The sequence below is a fragment of the Chaetodon auriga genome, chromosome 12 (genome assembly GCF_051107435.1).
Source record: "Chaetodon auriga isolate fChaAug3 chromosome 12, fChaAug3.hap1, whole genome shotgun sequence".
In the NCBI taxonomy this organism is placed as follows: domain Eukaryota; kingdom Metazoa; phylum Chordata; class Actinopteri; order Chaetodontiformes; family Chaetodontidae; genus Chaetodon; species Chaetodon auriga.
In genome coordinates this window covers 24,033,739-24,053,632 of record NC_135085.1, presented here as the reverse complement: position 1 = coordinate 24,053,632, position 19,894 = coordinate 24,033,739, and the positions used below count along the sequence as shown (strand labels likewise).

The 19,894-nt window shown below is 45.3% G+C and overlaps 1 protein-coding gene across 2 annotated transcripts in view; it reads left to right on the top strand.

Moving 5' to 3' along the window:
• Positions 1 to 19,894, top strand: part of LOC143329232 (receptor-type tyrosine-protein phosphatase N2-like) — a 178,020-nt gene that overhangs the window by 43,425 nt on the left and 114,701 nt on the right. For both annotated transcript variants that reach the window (XM_076745040.1, XM_076745041.1), the window contains exons 10-11: positions 7,502 to 7,588; positions 17,084 to 17,163. In XM_076745040.1, the coding sequence (XP_076601155.1) occupies positions 7,502 to 7,588; positions 17,084 to 17,163 (167 nt within the window). The remainder of the gene's footprint in view (positions 1 to 7,501; positions 7,589 to 17,083; positions 17,164 to 19,894) is intronic.

Genomic DNA, 19,894 nt, shown 5'->3' with positions numbered 1-19,894 from the left:
TGTTTGAGAGGTTAAAGATACATCAGCCGATATTTTTGATAGGGATGCCTTCCCGTCTGTGGCGTGTCCGACCTGCCTTTTCTTGTTCCTGATTGGCCTTGGATTTGTGGTATTTCATGCATTTCCTTCTGTCTTTGTTTTGAACTGTCCACAGTAGTTTCACAGTAACGGAGGCAGGAAATGTGTTTTCCCTGCAAACATAAATCTGTTTCTTTGTCGCCGCTGTCAAGGAAAAACTGGTTTCTCATACATGACAAAGAACGTGAGCCTGCTTTCATACTGCGCAAGCTGATGTCAGATATTACCCAGGATGCAACAAGAGGACACTGCGGGCCTCCTTTTTCCTTCATTCCTATTCACACGAAGGGCAGAGCAATTTTCAAATCGATTTCTCTGCTCCTCAGTTTGAAATTGAAGACCTTTAGAAATAGTTGCTGTGGTGTTTGGTTTTGAAACTTCTTCTTTGCTCATCTTTTAGCTGCAACAAGTGCAATTCTGGCTCAAGGCCTGAATGTGTCATTCAGAGCAGCACAGCAGAAAACCGAAAATTTTTCATTATAAAGAACGAGCATGTTTGTGACGTTGTTATCAAGGTCACGCTCAGGGCTTCCATTTGTTGAGCGATGGAAAGCTGTTCACAGCACAGCGTGTTGTCTTTTTTCCTTGAACCTCCTTTACATTACTGAAGGCTTTGTCCTGCAGATCATTGTGGTATAAATGAGCAACTTTCTTCTGCTGTGGTCTTCAAAAGCCGCATTCAGTCAGTCACTTTTTCAGCCACTCTTAACTATAAAGCTGTTGCATATCTCAGCAGTAATACTAGCCAGCATCAAAAGTGTCCTTTTGACCAGATGAGATTAATTACAGCTGAAAGATTCTTCCCATCATCTTACCCTGCATTGCATTTTATGTGTTTAGATGAGGCTTATTTTCTGATTTCTAAGCATCAGTGCTCATGATACAAATATAAGCTTCAAAAGTGCAATCAAAGCAAAACTTCAAACGAAAGGTGTAGTTCGAGGTTCCAGCTGCAGCACCATGCCTTATTAAGATCCCCTAGCCTTGTCTGTGTGGGCAGGAAACCCTACAGGGACGTGGACTCCTTCACGCCAAGCGACAGTTCCAAGTACTTTGTTCATCAGCTGAAACAGTTGGTGAAGCAGTGAGGGGTAAATACATCACTCTCACCCTTTGTTTGGCTTGTGTGTGTGTGTGTGTCTTCAAGCTCGGATCCTCTACTGGACACTTTGGAGTTTGAGTGTCCTCTTAGCTGTTCCTTCCTTCTTGACTGCCCTCTTCTAGAGACCTTGTTCTGCTGCAGCTCCGAGTTTGGGGGTCGCAGCCCCCAGTGCTCCTGGTTGGGACTTCTGTGGATTTCTATGCTTTTTAGTGTACACTGTCCATGGGAGCATCCTACCCTGCTACCCTGTCTCAGACAGTCCAGCAAAGTGCTGGACTGAGTGAGACATCTTTGCACAGCCTGCATCTCGCGTCTTGCCGGCTGTGGTAGACCCCTGCCTCAACCGATCTGGTGCTGAGTGCCTGTTCTTGTGCAGCCGTCCAACATTTTCTAGGCACTGGGAGGATTTCTCAGAATCTGCTCCATCTTCAGGTCTATGCTGGGACTGTGCATCTCCTGGGTCTGTGTCACATTTGACTTGTACCTGTGTGATTGTCTTTGACCTGACTCTTGACCTGTCTTCCCCTGCTGCATTGAGTTCTTCATGGAGACTGTTAGTGTTCTGTTGTCTTTGTATAGTGCCTCTACAGAGCATTTCAGTAACCTTGTGTGGGCGTTGAATTGTAGGCTTTCTTGTAGTCCATCCAGGCTGTTTGGTCTGAGAGTCTTGTGTGACTCCACCAATAGTTGATGCTTTGACCCTCTGGTGTTGTTCCCAGTTTTCCCTCTGCTATGATCCTGATCTTGGATTGGCTCCTCCATGCTGTGGAGAGGCAGGTTGTCGGCCTTTAGTTTGAAGATGTAGTACCCTTGAGGGGATCCTTCATGATCAGTGTTGTTCTCCCTGTTGAGTGCCGACACTGAGTGCTTTTTTCTTCTTCAGCCACTAGATCTGTGTGTGTATGAATACATAGATATATGTAAACTTCTCTTATGGGAAATATTACAGCATTTGTGACATCTATACATCGACATACAGCTCCTGTGACCTTATGAACCAGAGGCTGCGTTGCTCTTATCACAGGTGAGCAGGTAAAAAGTTTAAGATGTCCTCAGTCACTCCTGCACCGCAGATGTCTTTGGTGCACTCTGCAGATTCGTCTCTTACCCTTTACAGTGACTCTTTAAAGTGTCTCTTGACATTTCTTGAGATCACTGAACTTCAAAAGAACACCGAAGTTGTCCTTGACAGTTCGCAAAGCTCTCCTCCAGAGAGCGAAGTGCAGCATCAACCACAACAGGGAAAAACGCCTCTTCAAGACTTGGCAATGCACCGGAAAGCAAGAAGCTCTTCATCAGCCCCATTAAAGAAAAACTTCTCTACGAGAGTAGTCTCACATATTTTAGAGTTTGACAAAACCTAGAACCCCCCATTATTGTGTGAAAGACATTTAGTATTTGACTGCAACGTCTGACTACATTGAACTGATGGAGAGCTCGTTTACCTTGTTGACCTGGTAAAAATTTCAGTCTGCATTAAACCACAAACCAAAGGTTTGGCATCCTTCAGTCAGAGCCTCCGTCAGATGAATAGTCTCCACCACTAGAGCATCTCTGATTTGCTCTGCCTGGTACCAGCCTGCTGGACCGGCTTGGATGAATCGTGGCTTCAATTGACGCGTGAAGGAAACAGAGTTTTGTGTTGCCTTGTCTTTTTCTTGCCGTGAAACAAAGATAAACACCTGCATCAGTGCAGGACTGAAGACAGATTAGATGCAAAGCTCCAGTATGACATTTTTGCATCATGTCAGAGGTGAAGGCTGATAGCAGGAACCTCCTGGTGGTTTCAGTGCATCACCTCCTCCTGTGGCCACGGGTGAAGAGGAGGCGGAGGAGGAAGACGGGGTGATTCATCACAGCTGGAGGGAAACACCTGCTCCCCAACACACACATACATGCGGGCATGGAGACAGACTTTTTTTAGCCACCTTTTAACCCTTTCACCTATAAATGCTTTTCCCCTGTTGTCTCGGATCCTATACACACACACGCGCGCACACACACCTAATATGAATCATGACGCGCCTCACAGATGTGATCTGCATGTAAAAAAGCTTTCCATTAAAACCTCCCGCCTTTGGAAACAAACATGTGAACATCACGCATGTTTAATTAAAGTTGCAGCGTCAGTCATCACTCTAACATATTAACCACAGATGTGAAACTCTGAAACACCAACCGGCAGACTACATTCAGCTTTTAATGGAACTCACTGGCTAATTAGTTTGATTAATAAAGAGGCAGTGCGGGCTAATTGGCAGAAAAAAAAAAGTATTTGTTTTTGTAATTCCTGAGGTCAATAATAATCCATAATTATGTAAAAAACTTTACATAAAAACAACATTTATCCACAATCCCGCTGGATTTGTCACCCTCCCCTGAACATTTAAAGTCAGTGTACTCTACCAGTAATTAGCTCTAACAGGTTTACAGACCCTCCTATTATAAACTGCTGTATATCCTCCAAACCTCAAAATACCATCAAGGGTTACTAATTTCATACATTCACCCGACATGACTGCAGTAGAGGTGGCGCAGTGTGAAGTTCATGTAATTTGTCCAAAGTTTTGTCAGTGTTGTCATACGTACTCATCACTCATCTGTCACCTGCTGTGTATGATAATATTTCCTTAAAAGCTTTTCAGCAGCGACGTCACAATTAAAAGCATCTGCAGGATGAGCTCGCGTTGTTTTCTAAAATGACTGCGTCTCTCCGTAGTCTTACTGGTGGTTTTCTCCCCGGTCATCATCGCTGTTGATTAGATAGTTACGGAGGGTGTTTCTTCTTCGCTTTCTTTGCCCCCATGAATTTGCCAGTGTAGCTGATGTGGAAGGATCACTGGAGGAGCCCGGAGGGCAGCAGATGTCTTTGATGTCGGAGGAAACCGCCCTCCTCTCATTCGCTGAAAACCTCTGGCTTTCCTGTTACCTCACCCAACAATCCTCTCCTCAGGCACTTCAAGCCAGTCGTCAGGATAAATGTTGGCGTTGGATGTTTCTTCACAACAGATATTTGAAACTCCGCTTTGTGTTCAAACTTCATGCTTTCAGTTTTTATGTCGCGGCATGGCTGTGGTTAAGGTCTGGTTTGGTGTCGGTACAAAAACCGCCTGGTCAGAGTGAGGAAAAGATGATGTTTTGACCTAAAATGTCCTGACTTGTTCAAAATGCCTGGTTTTGTAGTGTGATGATGCAGAAGCTACGTTCGCTGATTTGCTGATTATCCCTTTAACTCGTTAGTTTTGCAGATATTAGACAAATGTCAGCCTCGTGGTGGTGGTGGTGCTAAAGGAGAGATCAAGACCAGGATTTAAGGTGGCTGAGTGAACTTTGACCTGCTGGTGTTTTTTAGAGGAATAATCATGAGATCACAGCTCCTTCTGGCTGTAAATGACTCTTGGTTGCCTCCCGCTCAAGTTTGGAAGCCGTTTCCTTTGGATGGAGTTGTTTCAGCGCTTGTTATTTGATGTTTTGTAGCCGTCAAGTATTCACATTCTTCATAACAACAGAGGAGCTGCTGCTGCTTTGTCTCCTTAAAGACGCTGGACAGTGCAGGCGTCTGTTTTAGTAGCAGTTGTCTTTATACTGAAAATGTGTAGGCAAGAAATGCAGCATTAAGTCAATCACATGTAAAAAAAATCCTGCTTTTACACGTCGTCGTGTCTGCGACGGATCACAACCCAAAGTACAGTGTGCTGCAGAGCTAATGTAAAAGCTGCTGTTCGGTCCCCGGAGCAGCCATCAGCGCTCAGGATCTGCAGGCAGGCGGAGTGATCACCGGTGTCAGATCTGAAGCTGCCGCTCCGCTCTGAGGACGACTGACTCATACCGAGGGCTGTCGAAGCTGCTGTCTGCTCTCGAGGCAGAGGAAGGAGGGAAATCGGCGGCCGTCAGTCACTTTTCATGCGCAGGCAGTGTGGTTTTCATCTGAGTGATTCACCCACAGTCAGACATATTCTCTTATTATTTAAAACAAGGGTAACGTTCATCAAACATACAGTCATTTTTCTGCTATTTAAGACGTTTGATGTTTTTCATATGGTTGTTTTTTCTTTTGCATCTCAGTCAGTAGGGGTGCGTTCACTGCCCCAATGATGTTTACACAATTTTTCAACATATTTTTGACATGACTACTGTGACTTGTTGTAAAGCATCAATCAATACATGCTTTAGGATGCAGATAAGAGCAGGTCAAAGGTAGAACACCAACACTCAAATCCAGATGACAGATCAAAGATGGAGACACAAGGAAGCCGACATCCGCTAATTTCCATAATTAGCTATATTTAAAAAAACGGAGATTTTCACAATTTGCAGAAAATCTCCCTCCGTTTTCCTCCACGTCCTCGCCGCCGTCGTCGCAGTGATCCACAGATGTTGGCTGGTGGCGAGGGACAGAACACGCCTCCTGCAGGCGTCTGGAGGCGCCTCCTCTCTGCAGAGGGAGCTGAGGGGAGGTCAGACCAGTCCAAGGCAGAAAGGAAGCAATTAGCTTGGAGTTTGGATATTGAGCTTTTAGCGTGGTCTCCCAACACGCACACACACGCACACGCACACACACACACTCCCCATCCTTTGCATGCATCGAGGCCGTTTTAATTGACTGCTTAATTTGTTATTCCTCCTTTTCCATTTTTTCCTCACAGTTTGGTGAAATGTTAGCGAGTTTCTCTTAATTTAGCCGTCGCGTGAGCATCGCCGGTAAAAGAGATGTGGTTCGTCATAGTTTTGGGAGTATTAATGCTTTAAGAAGAGAGCAAGAAGACAGAAAGAAGTTGGAACAAGACAGGCAAAGAAGTGGAAATGAAAGAAAAGAGGAAAAAAAGAAAAAAGCATAAATGAAAGAAACTGAATCGTTGCACTTGTCAGAGATTCAGAGCTCAAATGTTTCTCGGGCAGCATGTTGAGTATAAAATGATAATCTAGTCTACCAAATAACCAATAACTCAAGCTGTCAGACCAGTGCAGTTCAGTAAAAGTACAAAATTTGCCTGTGAAATAAAGTGAAGGTTTCCCAAAGTGGAAAAACTGAAATGAAGGAACCATGAAACAGCACTGAAGTACCAGCCCTGCCTCCCCCAGACGACATTTATACCCCGCTGAATGTTTTTTTCCAACGCGTTTTGAAGGGAACATAATGCTGCCTGCTCATTTCTTCCCAGACGTCGTAACGAGCCGGACTGCAGCAGCCCTGCATCCCAGAAAACGTGCTTCTAAACTACTAATTTGCAGCACCGAGTACGCTTTGAAAGTTTCACACAGAAGAAATTTCATATGAGTGAAAACATGAGCTGACAACATATTTCATGATTATATTTACTCAGCGCTGAAGTTTGAGAAGCTCCTCATCAGCTGATTTAAAATGAAAACACTTTGTGACATTATGTCTCTTTGCAAACGAATTTGCTCTTTAAAATCTGCAGTACGTAGAATTACAGGACAGACGGTTGCAAAGTAGAAAGTTCAGAGCTGCAACCGACTTTTTTCTTTTTATGTGCTTCTGCAAATAAATTTAACTTCCTGAGCAACGTCTGCCAAAGTGTACGAAGAGCATCAGGTTCATTTCAAACACTGTGAGCGCGCAGATGTTGCACATGCAGCCGAGCTGAGCCGGTTCAAGGTGAAGAAGAAGAAGAAGCCCACTTACACAAACACTGTGGAGTACTGGCAGTCATTTCATCGGTTAAATGTTCTCCGACCTCGTCTCTCTCTGTTAGCACAAACTTTAAAGCTAAAAATGAGGGAGCAGGAAGTGACGATTACAAGCTCTCTGTCTACGACTTTCCTCACCTGTTCAGTATTCACCTGGGCACCAGGCCCGCCTCTCTGCCTCACACCTCCCTGAACTCACCTGGGAGCTTCTGAGGAACGTTTTTTTTCCTGGTTCTCTCTTTTGGACCCTAATTTCATTCTTTTTCTGGTCTTCTGTCTCACTTCAGATTGCGTGTTTGATGTTACCTCAACATGTCCACAGATATGTTTTTCCCTTTTTGACGGTAATCTTGTGACCATCTGCTGCGTCTGCCATGGAAAACTCTCCGTATGCTCTTTTCCTTTGTCGTCTTCCTCAAGATCCTCTCTTATCCTCCCTCTTATTCTGTCCTGGACGGACATGTTACAGGTTTTGATTTTCCTAAAGCTCGCAAAATTAGGAATTGATGTTCTAAAAGCTTAAATAAAGGTGAAAGTTGTATTTGGTGGTTTGATACAACAATATGATATGATTTCACTCTTTCATTGAGTTTCATTTTTCTCGCTCTCTCCTCTCCCCACCCCGTCTTCTCCTCCCTCTGCCTGTCTCCTCTTCCTCCTCGTCATCAGTGGGCTCCAGACAGATGAAGGCCTCCACCTGATGGAGATCCTGGCTCGCAGGGCGAGGATCCAGATGACCGACTTCGCCGAGCTCTCGTACGTATTGCTGCTTTTTATTTGCACTCGAGCAGAAACACCCAGGTCGCTCGCTCCCACCGCTGCGTTAACGCCGTTCGTTCGTATGGAGCGAGCGGTCTGGGCTGCAGATCAACATCCAACCTAAATCTGGTATTTTTTTCCAAGATATCATAAAAAACACAAACCTGCACATTTGCTGCTGCTCTGAATAATCTATTGCTGTTGAGACGGTCGATCGGTTCACACCTGTTCCGGTTAAAAATGCCAATAAATAAAGTCTGTGCAAACGGAGCCAGCGCCGTGGAAGTGACACATTTCACACCATTCGTTCATTTTCACAAGTAGAAACCCAGCAGTTTCATGCTTCTGGCTCGAGCAGTTTCCAGGTTTTACAGTGGCTCATTCAAATAAACAGCAGATTTTCACACAGTCATCCAAACACAATGAGTGCTGCAGACCTGTCGCCCTTTTCAGGTTTAACGAGGTGCAGGAATCTGCAGACGTCAGCTTCGAAACATGCAGCAGACACAGTTTAGCACACGGTTTAACTGGACTTAGGATCAGATAGCTAAACAACTGATGGTGATGATGGCATGACATGGGGCGGGGGGGTAACATGATGATGACAACACTCAGCAAGCTGATTGTGAGTGGTTGTAATTTACCTGCCCAGCACTGAACAGCAGCCACACAGAGTTAGCATCTAGCTGAACGTCTAGCATCTTTCTCAGGGGTTGGTGGAGACCAAAAACAGAGCTAAAAGGAGAGTGAATATTGGACTCAGATTCAGCAGGTGGATGCGACTCCAAATTAATGTTTGATGTTGATGCGTAAATGCTAACGTCGTCTGCCCGCTGTGCGTGTTCCTTTATACTCTTAAAACAGCGTCCTGATGTGAGTTTGACCTCTTCCCTGAACTACTTTTTTCTCGGTCGGCAGAAACGTTTTCGTGCATCTTCACTGAGCAGAATGCCAGCCTTACTCTTGACAAGCCATGACATAAAACTACGCTCAAGCTTCAAAATAAACAGCTGAAGTTGTGCAGGTCGTTTGGGTCCCTGTAATGGAGGTGAGTCCTCGCGATGTGAGTGGGCTGTCAGGTTCGGGTCAACACAAACTACCACAAACCCGCACATACTCACACAAAGTTACAGCTCTAGCGGTGTGTTCAGGAAGCAAAAATAAAGAGCATTTTAATGCTCATGATGTCCTTCTAAAGCTCTCTGTGCCCGGTAATGTAACAGCGCCTGTGGACATGCAGCCCTGCCAGCTGTCAGACCGCCAAGCGTTTGAATTAAATTAAGGATTACATCTAGAAAAAACTTGAAATTCATCACTGTAACATTTCAAAATCACAAAGGACTCGAAGTACTGAAGAGGCAAAGGTCTGTCGATGACTCATCGTGTTTATGGTGCGCCTTACGTTCCCGACATCAACCATCTTGTACCTGTAGGATCAAGTGGGCGGCACTTTTCTCAAAGGGCGAGCATCGCATACCGGAGCTCCTCAGATATTCCCCGTGGAAGACGAGCAGCGGCGGCTCCTCCGCTGTTACCCCCAGCGTGTCAGATCAGAGAGGGCAAACCAGTGGGATCAAAACGGAGAGAGCTTCCAGTGGCGCAAGCCATTAAAATCAGCAGTGAAACAACGGCGCCCTCACAGAGCAGGAATCCAAGGACGTCGCCTTATTTTCATTCATGTCAACATTTTGCTGCTCTGGGGGGAAAGAAGGCGATGAGAGCCGCTCGTCCGCGTTATTGACATGTTGGAGTCGAGCCGCCGCTAACTGCAATCATTTATTAATGAGACTGAACTCTGCCTGAACCCTCTCTCTCTCTGTCTCTCAGTGTCTCTCACTCATTCTCGGTCATTAGCTGTTTTTCTGTCTTACCCTCCGTCCCTTCGATTCGTCTTCTCCCCTTTTCAATCTGCCTCTCTCTTAGTTTGTCTCCATCTATTTCTGCCTTCCCTCTCTCTTTATCTTAGTCTGTCACTTTCAGGCTCTGTCTCTCAGAGTTGTGCTATATTTTCCCCCCACAGGTGACTTTGCAGCGCTTTGTGAACATTTTCAATGCGGTGAGCTGCAACAGCAAAACAAGAGCTGCTGCAGTGGTTTGCAGCTGAACTGACAGCTGGGGATTACACTCAGTACACAGACAGTATATTCTGTATTGTGTACATAAACGTGTGTGTATTTCTGTAGCAGCCTCACAGTTGAAAGGCTTAACGCAGCGAGGGACAGAACGCGCTTCATCCAAACGTCTAGATAAACTTAACTTGGGTCTTGATTTAAAGTTTTGACCATCGCTTCTGTCAGTTTCACCTCAAAGTTAATTGCTTAGATCTGACCCGACACAGCCTTCATCAGTGGAAAAGAGTTTTTAGTTTTTTTTTTAGTTTTTTAGCTTCTCATTCTGGGTCCCACAGTAAGGACAGAGTAAACAAGCCAACTGTGTATCAGGATCATCCAAAGCAATTTATTTGGAGGTAAAACCTGAAGTGTCTGTTGCTTTCCTTCACTGAAAGTTGAGCCATGTCTGTAAATGCTAAAGTTTGTTTGTGACAGACGCTTTGGGTAATAATCGCCTTCGTTTTTTCTTCCTGACTTCGACTCACTCCATCATTCTCCTCTCGGCCAAACTGACGTACTTTCAGCAACGTTTTACTCTTTTCTTGGATCTGTGATTTGTAATAAATGAGTTAATCTTTCCCCTATGACACTGAAGCTGACCACTTGCATATATACCCCACACACACTCACACACACACACACACACACACACACACACACAGCACCCCAGTGTTCACGGTGCCTCCAAATTGCCAGGAAGCCAATCAAACCCATGAAACAGAACATCCAAACTTGCCGCTTTGTCATCCCCCTCCAGCTGTTTTGATTAGCTATAAAATGAGCCACAGAACATTTTTTTGCCACTTTGCAGTCACTTTCCTCCGTGGCCTCCACACTGTGCCCGCTCTTATGCACTCGCTCATCAAAGCACACGCACTTTTTCGCTTGAATGACTGTCGCCGTGTGCATCCAAAGACCGTAATAGATACTCCAGCGAGGTAACAACCCACAGCGGACAGACATTAGAGAAGCACGTCGTGTCTTTGTTCTGTATGCCTTCAGTCTTCTTCTGTCACGCCTCTCCTTTGGAAACCCAGCAGTTTGAGATCCGCTGCTGCTGTATATGCTAATTCTAACCCCGTAAGAAGCTTGTTTACGGTGGAGAAAAGGCAGAATGAGGTGTTCATCCAAACTTAAAGTGCTCAGTCTGTGCACGCAGTCGTTCCACAATGCAGCGCTGAAAAAGCAAAGAGAACCAATCGGTTGTTTAATGTGACGTGACGTTAAATTCAGATGGAGGGCAGGAAGATAAGATGGTATTTTATTTACGTTCACTTGTCGTATGTTAAACTGTTAACAGCGATTGAACAACTGTTAGTCGTGTTGCTTGTAGCTTTCACTTTAAATCTGTCACCATAGATTTAAAACATTAGCTAACGTTACCAGTATAACATTAGTTACACCATTTCCACCATTATCTGACTGGGCTCCTCCCGACTGCAGACAATTTTTTGCACTTTTCACCCTTATGAACATCAAGTTTTTGGTACTTCTCCTTGTGGTTTCTCAGTTTGATCGATTTGAGCAACCGTAAACGACGCTAAAAATAGAGCTTCCTACGCAGGGAATCACTTCCTGCCCTCCATCTGCACTTCACGCCACAACACAAGAGTCATGTGACATCATGTGCAAACAAACTATTAGCACATCTTGTAGAAACAATTTTTTTTTTAGAGTGGTTTGAGTTTGGTATGATGACCTACATTTTTAATTTCAGATTAGCAGACGAAGCTTAAACAGCACACGGTGAAGCACACGGTGCTCTAGTAGTGTTACAGAGTGAAGTATGAAATCACGATGACTGTAATCTGTGCACATCATTTCAGATTATTGTTGTGTTATCTTGTTGGAGCAGCATATCTTTATGGCATTATCAAGTATTGATTTCTCAACGACGGTCGCTCACAGTCGGCCAGCGTTGATTATCTCACGTGTTTGTCCTCGTAGAGGTGATGTGGCTCTGCAGCAGCTGGGTGAAACTTTCTACACCGTTAAAGTGAGATGAACACTGGCAGTGTGGTGATTTCATACTTAAACACTCTAATGCTGTTCGAGTGCGTGTATACTTGTGTGTACTGAGGTTTTTATGCAGTAAATTTACTCTGCAGTGACGATAAAGCAGCTTCCAAATTGAACTTGAAGTAAGACAGAAGGAAGAATTCATGTGTTCATTCGTGTATTTGTGTGTGTGTGGACAGGTGGGGATTGGGTGGCTTGGGGTCATGCGATTCACACACGCACACACTCTCACACATGCACACATACCTTCACACACCCCCTCTCTGGCGGCACCTCGCCGTGCTGCTGTATTCAGTCCCTGGGTGGCCCGTACTGTTCTCCTGTTCTAATGCACCTTTTGTCTTTGTTCTCCTATTCTGGGAATGAAAGGAGGGAGCTACACACTGGAGAGGGTGATGGATCGGAGGCAGAGAAAGCGAGAGCGTCAGAGAGAGAGACAGAGAGAGAGGGAGAAAGCCGGGGGTCTCTTTTGTTGCGAGCGCAGTGAAAGCCCAGCAGGGGGAGCCGCGTTGACAATTTGTCAGAGGCGCCACGCTTATTTTCCAGGGCTGCCGGGCTCCTCGCCGCTGTGGCAACGGCGGTCACCTCCACCAGAACAAGTAAGCCCAGAAACAAAGGCTTTACAGTGACACTGAGCCGGCCGACACTCCTGATTTACCCAGCCTGCCTCTGGCTTTTACCGCCCTGCTCGTCCACACCACCAGCAGCTGGTTTCCAGAGCTTCTCCCTCTCCTTTACTTTCTTAAGTTTCCCTTCAGATATCCCATCATATACGTTTAAGGATAGAAGAATGATCTCATTCTCTGTATTCTACATCATGTTCTTCACTGAAGCTTGATGTTTGAGATGAGTGAAATGTTCAAACTCAAGCGGCCGTGTGTTTTTGTGTTTGCACCATTCGATCAAATGGAAATGTTAAAGCTTATTGAACATGGTGTCAGAAATCAAGCCTGACGTTCGGCAGCTTTGTTGAAGTAACTCATCAGCGGTGGAACGAAGGACTTTCTACTGTTAATGATTCAGCTCAGGAGCAGCAGAGTTTCCTTCTCCAGAAGTACATCGTGTTACTGCGCCTTGAATAGCTGCAGCTTCCATGATGCTCCACACGCTGCTTCACCGCTCTGATAAGAATAAACTGTGGCTGAACAATAGTGAGCAGTAAGCAGTGTTTGAAAGTGCATCGACATATAACCTCGCAGTATTGTCGTCAATATATGTTAAGAGACGACGGCAGAGTGAAGTATCAGGAAGTATTTTCTGGTACCTTAACTGCAGAAAGGTTCCTTTGAATTTACTGCGTTGGCCTGAGACTTTTACTTCAACAGTGTTTATTCTCTAACACTGATGTCTGCAAACAGACGAAGTGTGTTGTGTTAATCTCAATCACTGAAGATGAAAACGAAACTTCCACGAGCGAAGCTGCCCTGACATCCGTTTGCGATGCCGTGATGGAGACAGCGTGCTGTATTATCATCCTCATTGATTACCTGACGTGCTGTGATCAAGCTGAAGCAGGGCTCGGCTCTTACAGCCGTCGTATCGACTGTAACTGGACCGAAAGCACAGTGTGGAGTAACAGCAGCATGTGTGTCCCTCCCATACATTCATCCTTCATCTCAGCTGCCGCACAAAGTCCCCTTCATCCATTTGCCGGGCAGCAGCACCGCAGGCACCTCCACCTCGCACCTCGCACAGCAGCGCAGGATTAGCATATTACAACAACACAAATGTCTGTGAACAAAGTAGTCAGCGACCTGTGCAACCTCAGCCACCGACAAGACAACAAAACTTCCCTTTCCTGACAGTTTCCTCTCGGGGCCGGAGCCAGAGAGCAGCAGCAGTTCAGCGAGCCCGCAGCAAAACTTCCACGCTGGCTACATATGAATCATAAAAGCGAGCCTACACACTGTGCCAGGACACAAAACAAACCTGGAGAGTGACTCACACCCTTACGTTTCATTTGGAACAATTCGATACTGATTAGATAATACTGACGGTGAGCGCTTTCAGCAAAATGGCCTTGGAAATGTTTTTAGCTGCCGCGGTGGCCTGATAGTGGTCGAGGGCGAAGAAGAGGGCGGGAGGGAAGCGTTGATGTGGGTGGCATCGCGGAGCCTTTTACTGTAGCCGGCCGCCGAATAATGATGGCTGTTGCGTAACCGTCAGTGAGTGTAGACTGGATTTTTTTTTTTTTTTAACAGGAGGGTCGAGGTGATGTAATGTCTGTGTCTGAGCTGAAGGGTCATATCAAAGAGCCGCCACTAGGAGGAGAGAGCGGGCCTGAGCTGGCTGGATGTGAGGATGATGGATGCTGCAAAGCTCACATCTTCATCAGTCATTCACTCCCAGTTTTCAGCCTGAAGTGTTTTTTTTTTTTTTAAACAAGTGAAGAAAAATCCACCGTCACCATTTGTTTTTTCTGGTGTTGGATAAAAGCTTTGTTATGACCTTAAATCCCAATTTTATAAAAAGTAAGAATAAGACAGGCCTATTATTCAAGTCTGTTTTAGTGCAAATCAGTTTGTTTCAACAGTTTTTCAAGTTTAAACATCTTGAAACAACAGAAATAAAAAGCTTCTATCAGCAAAAAAGAAAAAAAAATCACTCATGAGTAGATTTGTATTTTTTTTAGTTCATCTTCAGAAAATTAGATTTTTCAGGCTCAATAATGAACAAAAATGACTTGATAAAATGGAAATTTCTGCTGTGAAGAAACAGCACGTCCTTCTCAAACACAGTTCAATGTAGCTTTGAGCTTCTGTGTGATTATTACAGAGGTTGTTTTCTCTGTGGGAAAGACAGTACTTATCCACATATGTTATTTATACCATGGTTACATTCAGCTTTTACTCCCATAAGCCTGGAAGATCTGACTCGTATCTTCAGACTGCTAACTTTACTGTAGCTCTGAGGCAGCTGTGTTTCAGCTCAACGAATAATTGAATAATTGACTTCTAAAATGAACATTTACAAAATGTTTGTTTTTATCCTTCAGTACTGGCGAAAAAGGAGCATCCAGTGTGTAAATGTGTAGTCGATCCTTCGACCAGAGGCTAAAGTTGCGTCTTATCTCTTTAAACATGACAGGATGTGTTTCTGTTGTCAGTCACGCCGTCAGACTCACTGTCACTCTTCCTGTCAGATGGCGGGATGCTTCGTTTCGGTTATCGTCATCTTCTGCAGCACTTCCTCGTGTTTCCACGCGATCAGTCATCAGGATGTTAGATTAAAACCTCTCGCTGACAAACACATCGACCACATTAATGGGTTTTAAAGTGCTTTAACAGCCACTGATGTTTAAAAGTCTCCTAAAAATCTCATGACAGTGATGCATTTTGTGTTCTGGCTGCTCAGGCTTCAGGACTTAAAGGCCTCAAGTTTCTCTCTGAATCTTTCAGCGAATAATGTGCATTTCAGCTTTCACATGCAAATTTATTTTTACAAATGTCAAAAATAAGCGACAGAAAACGCTGAAATGACTTCCTGTGAGCTCCTCTGGCCGGAGCGTCGAGGCTCAGAGCCGATTGGTGTCTTTGTGTGGGAGCTGCCCTGGGCGGCGGAGGCCGACAGATGGATATGTGATCAACTCAACATGAGTGATTTTCCCTCTTCATCACACACGGAGGCTTCGCCCGCGCCGGCTGATGAATCACTTCATAGATGTGACAAATATATCGGCCTCGTTCCTGCGAGGAGGAATAACGGTCAGAAAAATGAGCCAGAGCGTCGCGTGGAGTTCCTCAGACGCACCGGCAGAGACGGGCTGCGGTATTCGTCTTTTTGGCTGCTCGGTTTACGTCTGAACTTCACTCCAAATAAGATATTATGTGAAATGTAGCAGGTGTAGAAGAGAGCAGGACGGTGCATCGTGGATTCATAACAACAGACACAGGAAGGAAATTAGGTTTTTTTTCTTTTCTCCACGTTTTCCCCCGGGGATCGTTAATTTGACCCAGTCTAATTAGTTTGTTATTGCACCTTAAATGTGAGAATAGTGTAACGTTACGACTGTGAGTTCGGCGCTGCTCGTGTTTTTCTTTCATGCGTTGACCTCAGGGCCCAAGAAACCCAATTAAAAACCCACAATAATGGTTGCATGGCTGGGAATGTCAGAGCAGGGCTGTTAATCCAGAGGTTTGGAGAGAGACGCTTTGGACTTTCTGACCTGACGTTTGGTGAAACGGGACAGAGAGACGCTCATCAGAAAGAGCATGGTGGAGGATCCAGCAGAGAAAAGATCTTTTTTTGTTGTGTTTCAACTTATTTCAGGTTGAATTTTGCACAAAAGGTTGAATTTTCTTTTCACTTTCTGCATTTCCTCTCAGTTTTGTGCTGCTCGTTACCTTATTCTGACGTCTAAAGTGGGACAGTCTTTTCATGTTTTAGTGACGCTGTATAGGGAGCCTGCACAAACTCAGAGCCCACAGTGAAGCGCAGCAGTTTAAATCCATCAACCTGAAACCAAAACCACTTTTCTGAATCCCTGAAAACATCTTGAATGTTTTTTTTCTGCTGCCGACAGCTTCAGGATAGGACCTGCTCCATTAATGATGTCTCCATATTTTATAATAGTGTTACAGTCGCAGTCACTTCCTATAGCGGTGCACAATGCTTCCTGGGGGGGAACCCGGTAATATATCTTCCTGCTGGGCCTTTAGTCTGAATTACAGCAGGAAAAACAAAAGGTTAATCACATTGGGAGACTCCGCTCTGCCTCTGACCACCCAGCTCTCCGTCGCTGCCTCAGTGTTTCAATTCACGGTGCTTTATTGGCATGAATGTTGGATGAAGAGGAGGAAAAAGCTCCTTCCAAAGCACCGAGAAAAGCAATACAGCTGTCTTTCTGTCCCCTCTCTCCGTCCACGTTGTCTCTCTTCTCGCCTCTCTCGCTGCCCCGGATTCTGTCACCCTCAATTTACATCCATCACCACAATGTGCGCTGCAATCACCGTGCGTCGAATCAAAATGTAAATGTATCGTAAGCTCGGCCGCTGGAAACGCGTTCGCTCATCTGAGGATCACGTATCGGAGCGTCCTCTTGTTGATGACCACAATCCTCTCATGCCCGACCCCCTTCTCTTCATTTCCCAGCGTGCTTAAATGCCGCCGGGCGCATTACATTGAGATTCAGGAGGTTATCTCGCAGTGGTGATGGGGATTGCAGCAGCCTAAAGGATCGCCACAGGTTAAAGCTTTTTTTTTTTTTTTCCAGGCGCCACGTATGGCTGAGCTTTAATGAGCAGCACTCCTTTTCTCCCTCCGTCTGAAAAACACCTCGCCGCCAGGGAAAATAGATTCTGAGGGTGTCTTTTGTGAAGCTTCTCACTGTGTGTGTGTGTGTGTGTGTGTGTGTGTCTTACAGGGTGGTGGGCCCGGCCGTGACCTTCAAAGTGAGCCCCAACGCTCAGAACGTCAGCACCGCAGATGTGGCCAACGTGGCTGGTAGGTGTTCCTCGGCTGAGTAATGTTGTCTTTCCACTGACAGAGAAGCAGACAAGCCATTATCAGGGGCTCGCTGCTGCACCTGAGACCCCACATGAACATTTCTCAAAACTTATGACTCCTCAGTTAAATGTGTGTTCTGCCATACCCACGCTGGCGCTTCACGGCGAGTTTCTCCATCCCTCCGTGTTCAGTTTGGGCGACTGTTTGGCCCATTTTGAAGGCAAGCCAGCAGGATTGTGTCACAACTCTCCGAGCGGCCATGTTTGGCTCCTCGGTGGAAATCCATTGGAGAGTTGGATGCGTGCCTAAAAAAATAACGTCGCAGAAAAGAAGAGACACCAGAAATTAGTTGTGTTTGGGAAATGAGTCAGTTCATTAATGCAAATGTAGAAAGTCTGCAAGCACAGCAAACCAGGCAGCTTGATTCAACAAGACGACACAAGTTTAAGGCCAGAACTCAACAAGCAGGCTTAATGCTGAACGAGGTTTAACCAAAAAGCACCAAAAGAGCCGTTTCAGACGTCTCCACTCCGCTATAACACCAAACTTGCTGGTTCAGTTCCCATTTGTTCACACTTCAGACCTCAAAATTTCAAACTCTTTCACCAGGAAAGGCATCACATTAAAGAAGTCAACACGGCACCGCTTTCCTCTGCTAAGTGAGCTAAACTGCAGCGTGATTTAAAAATCAAACAGTCACAGATCACAGATCACGCTCAGTGTTTGGAAAGTTTGTGGTGAGCCTCTGAATGCTTTAAAAAGGCAGCTGGACTGAGGTCGAAGTGAAGTGAAGAAGCCGTTTCCTTTCTAAATCGCTTATAATGATGAGGACAAAACCAAAGCAAACTGTTTCACTACGTTAAGCACAGAATGGCGCCCATCCATCACCTCACGTCGGCGCTCTCCTGCGGTCGCACGTGTCACTTTGATAACGCTCATGCCCCGTTTTGGGAGTCATTGGCCTGTGAAGCCGTTCAGGTATGAGCGTGTTTGCATGTCCTGGTCTGTGTGAGCGACTCTGCGTTCTCGGTGGTCACATGAAGAAGATAAATCCAGCAGAGTGACGAATTTATGTTCCTTATAAGCGTCATGTTGGGAGTAGGATCAAAAGCAGGACCGGGACTTTTTTTTTTTTTTTTTTTTTCGTGTCTGAAGAAAGTGAAGACGGTTCTTCAGTGATTCTGTTTTAAGATCCTCCAAATCAAAATGACTCAGTTCAGCCTGTTCTGTCACATGGAGACGGTCCCTGTAATAATCTCTCAGAGCGCAATCCAACAGGAAAGACATTGTGAAGGTGTGCTGGGACTGTGTGTGTGTGCGTGTGTGTGTACGTGTGTGTGCGCACGCCACGCTGTGACTCACAGTAATGAGGCAAGGGTGTTGATGAAGTGGGGAATAAAGAGAGGAGGAATGTTTGCCATTAGCCGAGCTGTCAGTCCAGAGAGAGAGTTTTCCTGATATTCCCTCGGCCTGATTCCAGGTCCACGCACACACACGCACACACACATCCTCCAAATAACTTCCCCCAACATCTCATCCCTGCTTGATAATTGCAACCCCACCTCCTCACCCACACACACACACACACACACACACACACACACACTCCGTGCTGATTATGCAACGGCTCCTCTCCTGTTTTTAAGTGCTATTGTTGGCGTTCTCATTTCCCGCCCGCCGCTCCCGCCGGCTCTGCGGGGTCACGGATGAGCCTCGATTGTTATTAATGCAAACATTTGACAGAACGTGCTCGAAATGAAATATGGCGTCCTCTCAGCTAAAGTGCAATAGTGTGGGCGGGCCGTCTTTAAAGTGTCGTTTGTCATATTCAACTAGAATATCAATCCATCCCAAAGCGTGCATTACCCCCCCCGGCCGGGGTTTATAGTGCTTTTCTGAAACATTAAGCTTTACACGGCCATTGTAACGACGTCGTTTTATCATCATTTATAGCCGCTCAGCAGCGAGCGGGAGAGACCGGACGTCCATCTCCTCTGTCACAAACTTGTGCGTTTTGGCGGAATGCTTTTGGCGGCCGTGTTAAAAATAATTCAGTTTTATTTGATTTAATCTCTGCAAATACATCAGCAGGACATGCCGACGCCATGGTCGAACACTGAACCATGAACGGCGGCGGCGGAGGGATTCACAGCCTTTGAAGTGGTCGTTCTGGAGGCTGCAGGTGGTGGTGCTGTTGAACTGAACTGGATCACAAACCGAAAGTTTCTAAAAAACAGAAACAGACAACTGAGAACGTGCAAAGAAAGACTGAGAATAAAAGATGAAGATCCAAAATGTAATTCTGAGAACATCGCTTATTGTAACAATGTAACAATGTCGCCATCTTTGGTTTCACGTGTGTTCTGCTCTGAAGCTACGTCGCATATGATCAGTGAGTCTGGTGGCAATAATGCAGTGAAATAATTATGATAAGTACATTTAGCCCCTAATTATAAAGCAGATTTAACAGACTTAAGGTGAGCGGTTCGTTTATTAATTATGTCCTTACATGTATTATTCATCTTTTTATTTTATTATATCCATCTTATTTGTTGTTATCACTGTAAGTGCTAATTCTGGCACATTTGCCCTCTTTAGAGCGTTTAATTAAGAATTTTGTTTTCGTGATACATGTTTTAATGCTGAAGGTGATGAAGGTGGAGCTCATGTTGTACATTACTGCGCCGTCGGATGGATCAGATTTTACAAGCAGATCGTTTGTTTTTAA